The following is a 9,240-nucleotide window of genomic DNA, read 5'->3' on the forward strand; positions in this document are numbered from 1 at the left end:
ATTGTGCGTTGATTGAGTCGGCGATGACTGGAAGTCTTAAAAAAATGTACTAATTTTACGTGACTGCCTAGTTCGTCCCTCGTTAGGTTAAAATATAAGATTGCATTATATTAATCGCAGCTTCATTATACGTGATAAATACATGATATAAATTAAATTAGAAATGCATACTATTTCTTACAAACTTTTTCTGATGCGAGCGCCTATTACACGTAAATTTATCCTATTGTGATGGCTTATTATTATTAACCATTTTGTCGGTACCAATATCGGAAAAGTCGTCGCGAAGCTCGTAGACGTTTGATATATTTGCGTATATTATGCAAAGCATGGTCATTACCTATAGATTTTCCATTAGCCCCGCGAACTGTTGTAATATTGATATGTAGTGTAAATTTAGCTAGATCAATATTCTATGGTCGGGACTGCATAATGGTTTTTGGAAGATCGCGCGAGAAAGTGCATTGTGCGCTTTAATGTATTTTGTGTGACCAGTTTAAAACGATAGAATAGGTTACATATAACGCCTAGTTAAGTTAGTATACTGCATGATTGTAAGGTTTGATTGCAATGAAATTTGGTATGTAGAGAACTGGTCAACTGGAATAACACATAGGCAACTTTTTGTCCCGATATTCTTACGGGATACGCGGGTGAAACCGCGGGGCGCAGCTAGTCATTCAACGTCATCATCAACAATTTTCCGTGAAGAAAAAAAATAGTAATCAATTCTCTTTGAATATCACTTCTCCACACGACGATACTACGCTACAAATGGATGTATTTCAGCATAATAGTCCAATGCACGTCCTGCTAATTAATTAGACATTCCAAATTAATTACCCGGCTATAATAGAGGTTTACAGAGCTTATTAGCCTCGGAATTAAAATTTACAAGATAAATATAGTCCATTTATTAGTAACAAATATTCAAACTAAGCCCAAATTTTACTGTTTGTCGACTACATTACTTATGGTGTGATTTTAATATTGAACGCATTTCTAATGTTTAGTAATATCATACTCCCGTAAGAGATAAAGAAAGAATGGTAAGATACTGTTAAAAAAAACGTTTGCTGTGTACTATGTCGTTTTTTATGTCATTAGGTACGTGAAAAAATTTAGTTAAGTGAATATTTATTCATTCATTGTTATGGGTAGTCATTTATCGTAATTGAAATAATACATGGTATCCTATCTTTTAAGTTGGATCAAACTGCATACGGTGTGCAAATTTGATTAAAATCCTTTAAGTAGTTTAGGAGTCCATCACGGACAAACAATGTGACACGTAATGTATATATACTTAGATATACACCAATGAGCATGCCGTTTGCCACTCATAAATAGACAAAGCTTAAATTCCGAACGTATTTTATTGTACAGTTCACCAGGATTCCTAGAAGCTGAAAACTTCAAAGTCCTAAAATAAATACATAATCAAAGTAAACAGACGATATCGCTAACTCGCGTGCACTAGCGAGCCAGATGACAGAAACAGATTGCTAGCAAATACAATCGAAAAGATGGTGGAAAAGTTGGCATTACAATCTGGATCGTATTTATGTCAGGACAGAGTTTTGTCACGAAAATTGCTTATTTCATAATATGATTTACGATTAGCCTAAATAAAAGCAGTGAGGAAGAATGGAATGCTTGATAGACCAATTTTGTTGTAGAAATGGATTTCCGATTTATGGAATATGCAAATAGATCGGATAGATTATTGTTGTTTTATTGTTGTTTCATGTACTTCTGAGACAAATATCGTGTATTTGGTTTACGGACGTGTTAACCAGCGTAATGGGACTGGAGCTAAACCTTCAGAAATATGCGTGGTATACTTGTACCAATAAAACCTATGAGTAACTTACTATTATAAAAAGTATAAAACGAAAATTCGAGAAGGATGACACAATAATCTTGTAGCCTCGTAGAATGCAGATTAGGATTCGGATCTCTATTTATCTGTATGTGTAAGATATATGTTAATATGTACTATCTCTATGAGTTTTAACTTCTTTACGCTAAAATATTTGCTGTACCACTATTGTAATATTTTAAAAATCTTATTTCCATTACAGTTTGCTACATAAACAGTGTTTTATGTGTATAAAATAAACGTTTACTAGTTTTATTTCATAGATCATACATTTCCTAAAACATATTTCACAAGGCTTTCACAGTGAAAGCATAACCAGTGGGCGGTCAAACTAACAGAAGTAATGACATTTGTTATGAAAACATGCAAGTGCTAATCACGTGGCCCAGTTCCTGAATGTTTTCCATTTCGTTGATTAAATCGTTATTTGACATTGACGAAGTATTTGTGTAATTGGTTTTGGACACCATTTATAGACAACTGATACTAAATTTAATGAATAGTGTTCCAAATTCCAATTTCAAAAATATTTAAGGGCAAAACATGTTTAAGGTGACTGCATTAACTACAAAATACGTCAATCATGTGTCGGAAAACTTACCGAATGTACCACTGAGCCAAAAATGCCATGTGATCTTAATATCATTTTTATCTACCCGCATATGTACTTACACAAGGTGAATTTAAAATTCAAGGTTATTTGTACTACGATTTATCTTTAATCCAGTATTTGTTTAACTGTGTTTCCTTTAGAGGTATATCGAAGTTTTAATAAAAAAATCGAAATCCCCTTTTCAAGGAAAATCTGTTAACAACTTTAGAAGAAGTTCTACACTATAGACATGTAATTATTGTCCATGGAACAAAACTCTAATAGGGAAAAGGTTGTGAGCTAGCTGCATTCAAAAATAAAACACAGGTATGACATTTAATATTTTAATGCTTATTAAATAGTAACTAATACCAGGACTTCATAACTGGATAGGCTTTGAATATTTTGACCCGCACACAGTTTCGCAAGGCGTTGCGTTCTTCATACAAACGGTACTATGCAATAATACTAGGTTATGTCATACAGTTGCGTTACTGGTATGGTATTGAGGTTTGAATTTTTTTTTGTTAGGGACAAGAGGTTGCTTCTGTAGAATGTTCGAGAAGTTGTTGTATTGAAATTAGAATATTTATAAAATATTTTCTTATTTGTTATATAGATACAGCAGGTCTTAACATAGTGACAAAAATTATATATGGAATAATTGTACGTATAAATTTTAGTGTATTGTATTGTTTGAAAAAACCAATTATTATAATTGTTTATCGTAGACTGAGAGGGAGAGTGAATTTTTTTCCGAATGATTATTTCATATTTACGAAGATTTCTTGCTTAAAAGCACATGTGACCACAATCCACATATATGTATGTATTTATTTAATTACTTCATAGTACATTTGAAAACCATAAATTTACAAAATTTTATTTTCTTAAAGTATTAGCGTCACAAATAATGTACCAAGTAACAAGTGGCACTATGATCTTGCAAATATATACATACGCAATCGTTATAATTTTAAGGTTTCTTGTACCTATGTAATAGAATAAATAATAACAATATTTATTGACCGAATATATCACAACAATATTACAAAACGATTGTAGCCTATTTTGTAACTTCCACTTTCAAAGCAATGTGTGGCATAAGTGTGTTGACTTTTTAGGTTATATAAAGATGCGTTGAGAATGTTTGTAATATTGTGAATCGTTGCTATTGATAAATCAATGTTTGTTGTAGAAGACTAATAAATATTCATTTACTTATTATAAAAAAATAAAGAACGCCTTTTTTATGTCACAGTATATAGTATGCATGTTATAACTGTATGACATATTATAAAATTCCACCATAAAGTACGGAAACGCTTCACCTAAATTTAAATTAAGAATAACAAAAAATCCTACTCTTATCCATGGCTACTACGATAATGCTCTTAAATCTATCGTATTCTAAATTAAAATTAACTTTTTTCGAAGAATTCATCTGTGAGCGGGACATGTGTAAGTTGGTCGTATGTGTATGTGCTGAAGAATCGTTGTGTGACATTCATGGCGTAGTCTATGGCGTAGTCTAGAATCGGTCCGCCAAACTCTTGGGCTACTAGTTGGGAATTCGAATTTAGAACCTCGAGAATGTTGGCACCTAGATAAAGAAAAAAAAGAACAATTTGAAAAACATTTATTGCTGGCAGCACATAATGTATTTTTTATATTTAAATGAAAAATAAATTTCAAACAAATTAATTTCAATTTAAATTTAGAAACAAGATTTATTTAAAAAATCGATTCTTATAAACGATATAGAATATATAAATGCTTGGAAATAATATAATAAATTAAACTTACTGATTTCAGGGCTGCCTCTAAAGAGATTGGTAAGATTCAATTTCAAATCGCTTCCATAGTCGGCTTTGTACTTGTATGAGTTTATCTTATAATGACCCTCTCCTTTATCGTCTTTCACTACCTTCTCGAATACTTCCAGACGTATGCGTTGGTTCCCTGAAATTTTATTTTAGGTTCAAGTTATTAATTTTAGTGATTTTTCATAATTTGATAATAAATAAAACTAACAGAACGATACAACATTTTGCCATATTCACATAGATATAATTCCCTTAGGAAGGAATTGTTTAATTTACCATAAATTTTTTAATCAGTCAATACTATGCTTGATTCTATTCAATGCATAAATTTTGCTTTAATTTTTTTTAGGACGTTGAATAGTTTGTTATTATGAAGCCTAAATACTACAGAAACAAAATTATATATTCAGTATTCATTTACGCTAAGTCAAGGACAAGTCACATAAGCTTCAATGTTTTTACTATCGTCAAATATGGTAATATTGATTTATTTGAATACTGTTTGGTTTTTGCTAATAATGACCCGAAGCAAACATGTTTGAGATATATAATACTCATTAGTGTATTGTGGTTATAATATATTATTCTTATAGTATATAAAACCCCCACAACTACCATAGAAGTATTTCCATTTACCCTTTAATTAACTACGTTGTTAAAGGTGAAATAACTTTTCAAAACAGACCATTTGTTTCTAAGCTTATTGATATAAAGATATAAAAAAATCTTCGTTTAAATATTTGTATAAGCGATAGTCTCAAAGAACATCAAAAAGTGAAACTTATATTGGCATAAAAAATATCCATGGCTATATCTAATATTAACATTTGCGAATGATTGTACTTTATCGAAATTACATTACATTCCGATACATGGAACATATAATTAAAATCAAATGTTCAATGTAAAAGTATGTCCTTGTGCTCGAAATCTTTTAAATAATTATTACTCCTACCTGATATTTAACTTTCTCATATGTAAATTTAAAGGTAATTTATGTTTTGTAACATGTATCATTTACTTATAACTCACAGATTTTGATTTTAGCGTTCCCGTCAGTGTTGAGGTTGAATAGCAAGATTCTCCCAATGATACTGTATTGTCCCCGGATTGTGAAATTGCAGTGCATGTCAAATACGAAAGTTCGCTTTTCGCGACGGGATCTGGGAAAATATATATAACACTAAATACACTATATCTAAAACTAAATTACATATATTTTGCGTGTTATGAGTTTCGCGTTTGTAACTCTTTCCTACTATATAATCATACTTAATTGATTTTTATGGATACAAAAATGATTAGTGCTCTGTGCCCGACCGAGGAAGTTTTTTTCTTCTACCCACCGAAAATTTCTACACGAAATCGAACTCAGACTCCCTTGGTTCTACGACTAATGTGTTGATCAATAACACAAAGAAAGCAGAATATAAAAATTAAAAATAGATCAATAAAAAATTCCAAGATAACTATACAGATTTTGATGAAATCGCAAATCAGTTTCATAATAGAAAATTCATATTTTATTTAACTTAATATCAGTCTATAATATATATATATATATATATATATTGTTTATTATACTTTTAATAAGACAATGATAAAAATGACTAGCAAAAGATAAATTACATTATTTTCGCGTCGTTTCAGTTATCGGTAAAATTCAGTAAAGTATTTAACAAGCTACGTAGATAATTTGAAGTCTTATGTAATACTCTATTAAGGCTACCCTTAACCCAATTTTGATAATAATGCGGATAGGTTTTCTAATTGGCTAGATATTTAACCGATTTAATGGCAATAATGTTTACATTATAACAATTATCATACTACCTACCTGCGTAACACTAATAGTAATTTTTGAATTAATCCAGTTATTCAACTAACGGCCCTCCCTGATTTCGCTCGTGGTACATACCTAGCCTTCATCAATAAATTGACTATCCAACACAGAAGAGTTTTTCAAATCGGATCAGTAGTTCCTGAGATTAGTGCGTTCAAACAAACAAAACAAAATCTTCAGCTTTATAATATTAAGTAAAGATAAGAAGACATTAAAAGAGAAAATAAATTAAAAGTGAGATTCCACACATTTCACTTGTAAAGTAGCTTATCTGCTTTATGAATAATTTTAATGTCCAATGAGGTTACGCATCATTTTGTGAACTCATTTAGAAACATCGTTACATTACAAATTTATTTTTTTATGTTCGAGCGAGTGACCGAATTGGTTCGACTGATTGTAAGCGATTACCACATGCCCATGACCATGTGCACAGGTAGAGTTTTGCCCCAGGTTTTTGAGTTAGATGCAAATAAGTCGCCCGCTTTTTAGGATAAGGATCGACACTGGTATTAAAGGAATAGACTGGGAAAAGCGACACATAGCAGCATTCGTATGAGATTATTTCACGCCAATCTTCCGTGGAGGTGTGGAACCTTCCCAGGTGCGAGCTGGCCCAATTCGTGGCGAAACATACTCCCACATTAAGAATCGTCGAAATCGCGAAAACATTTTAAATTACACAAAACACATTCGTACATTTCATAGTATTTGCTTATTACGTTCTTAATAAATAAGTGTCACCTGTTAACAAACTATAAAACCGATGCGTTGGAATTAACAAATTATAATAAAATGTTTTAAATGTTTACTAATCGCTCAGTACAGGCCTCAATATTCGAACTGGTTTGTGGCAACACTGTTATGTAAGTGGTGCGTTGTGTATGTCTATATTTTGACACCATTATTACTTATTAGATTATTTTTAGTGACATTTAAATTAGGAATACTAATTGAGAATGTAGTTGGATGAAACTCTTTATTTGAAAGATTATTTTGTTTCGGGACGTAAGCCATTGCAAATCGCGTTGCACTAGGAACGTATTAACCTAAATATGAATATGGAAACGTTCTATGCTCTCAATAGCTCATATCATTATGGAATGCGATAGCTTTCTATTGGTGAAAAATGTTTAAAATCGGTACAGTACCTCCAGAGATTACTTTCTACAAACAAACTCTAAACTCATAAACCTACTTCACTAAAGTATCTCTTTACACTGTAAGCATAGATGGCTATATACTTTTACTCACCTATTATTATAAGTTTTATATAAAAAAACATATGACAACAATTATATAAGTACCCAAGAAAGTTCTAGAGCCAACTAAAGACCATAATAAATAGCTGATAACCAATCACCCTGTTCTAGTCTCTCAGTTTCTGTTGTGTTCATGTATTTTCTATTTTTTGTGCTCATAACTTTTTACTTGGTGAACTGAATTTTACGTTTCTTTAAAATCTGGTTTCTCCCATGTCGACCCCTTTAAATTGGCTCTAGTTCTGACAATATGAAAGCGGTTTAGTTTTTTTGTTAATATAATTATGCAGTATTTATTGTACGTTATACTATAAAATATGTACATAAATATTGCATGTGCAGCGGCATATAATATCGATTTTTAAATTCACTAAGTCATATAGTATCAATTTTTAAGTTCAATAAGGCATTGACTATTTAATTATTGAGTAAAATAAAAAACTCATCAGATCAATCTGATGAGTTTTTTATTTTACTCAATAATTTCTCAAGAAACAACAGCTGGAAGTGTCAATAATTACTATTATTTTGATTAAATAGATCAATTCAAATGTTATGATATTTTTGTATGTAATCAAAATTTATTTTATTGATTTTTCTCAATTTCATTAAGCCTTAATTAACAAGCTAATTCGTCTTATTAGATCAGACTAACTAGATAAAAGTTATTTATTTAACTGTGTAATTGCTAATTTTATAAATGTCATTACTACAATATTATAAATAAAGTTTTTGAGAATGAAGATTTGATTTTTGTGATTGGATATAGTTAAGAGATAGCTAGAGAGTGACATAGACTTCCTGTACATTCGCTTGCGAAGCCACGGCCTGAAAACTAAGTAGTTATAAACAGATAGTAAATAACAAAATTTTCGTACTTACGACACTTTATCTGGGATACACGTGCTAAGACCTATGAGTTTTCCATTATGGAAAGTCATTTTGACGTTCCCCGGTAAGTCCATAGTGATGTTTTTGTCCAGGTATAGCGGATCCAGGGTTGGAATACCCGCTTCCGGGATGCCTTTAACTACTCCGGGGATGGCATCTAACGTAGCTTTGGTGAAACATTCGTCTGTAAGCTCCGCACAGGGGTGGATAAAGTCCGCTGAGGTAAAATTTATTTTAATTAGTTATGGTATTTTGTTTTGGGTCTGAAGTTAATATTAGGGTGGAAATAGCTTACTATGTAATGAATGATGAATATATTATAAAAATAATATCTCTTTAAGTTACTATAACTACAATAATAATAAAAAATCGTTTGAGAATAAATCTGTATGTAATATCATTACTAGGATATCGTACCAAATTTCTATTGATTAAGAACGATATATGCTGGTCTAATTATCAATTACTCTAATTTAATTTATAGCTATATATCTAACTTCATTAAAATTTGTGATACTTATCGACCTTTCTAATACTTACGCAATGGGACAAGCTGCAATGAACCCTGAAAGCACGCACACAAGCACATAAAAACAAACCAAATTTCCATGTTCTTTCCTTAAATTAATTTTCTAATAAAAATAAATTAATCGCGTACACAAAATAACTGGCGATGGTAGCGTCTAAGCCGACGTGTCATGTGCGAATGGCCTTATTTCCTTCGCCTCAAAGTCTATAGTTAAGCAACATTTACTTGTAATTAATGAACTGCTCAAGGACTCTTCAGATTCTCTAAGATGCAACAATAATTTTTAAATTGTTATGCAAATTTTTGTTTGTTATAGGCGTAAATGCAATATCACTCTTAGAACATTATTTCAACTAAGACAAGATATAATCAAAAAGCGTTTTTTATTGTCATTCGTTGAATAGTCAGATATGTA

General features: G+C 31.0%; 1 protein-coding gene across 1 annotated transcript; it reads right to left on the reverse strand.

Annotated features, from left to right (window-relative positions):
- Positions 1–3,727: 3,727 nt before the first annotated feature.
- LOC119829024 lies at positions 3,728–9,020 on the reverse strand. The gene is made up of 5 exons (XM_038351379.1): positions 8,837–9,020; positions 8,288–8,513; positions 5,333–5,463; positions 4,281–4,436; positions 3,728–4,077 (listed from the first exon to the last, which is right to left on the reverse strand). Exons 1-5 carry the CDS (start codon positions 8,904–8,906, stop codon positions 3,896–3,898), a joined length of 765 nt encoding a protein of 254 aa, XP_038207307.1. The 5' UTR covers positions 8,907–9,020; the 3' UTR covers positions 3,728–3,895.
- Positions 9,021–9,240: the final 220 nt, after the last annotated feature.

This window comes from Zerene cesonia, chromosome 9, assembly GCF_012273895.1.
Source record: "Zerene cesonia ecotype Mississippi chromosome 9, Zerene_cesonia_1.1, whole genome shotgun sequence".
Classification (NCBI taxonomy): Eukaryota; Metazoa; Arthropoda; class Insecta; order Lepidoptera; family Pieridae; genus Zerene; species Zerene cesonia.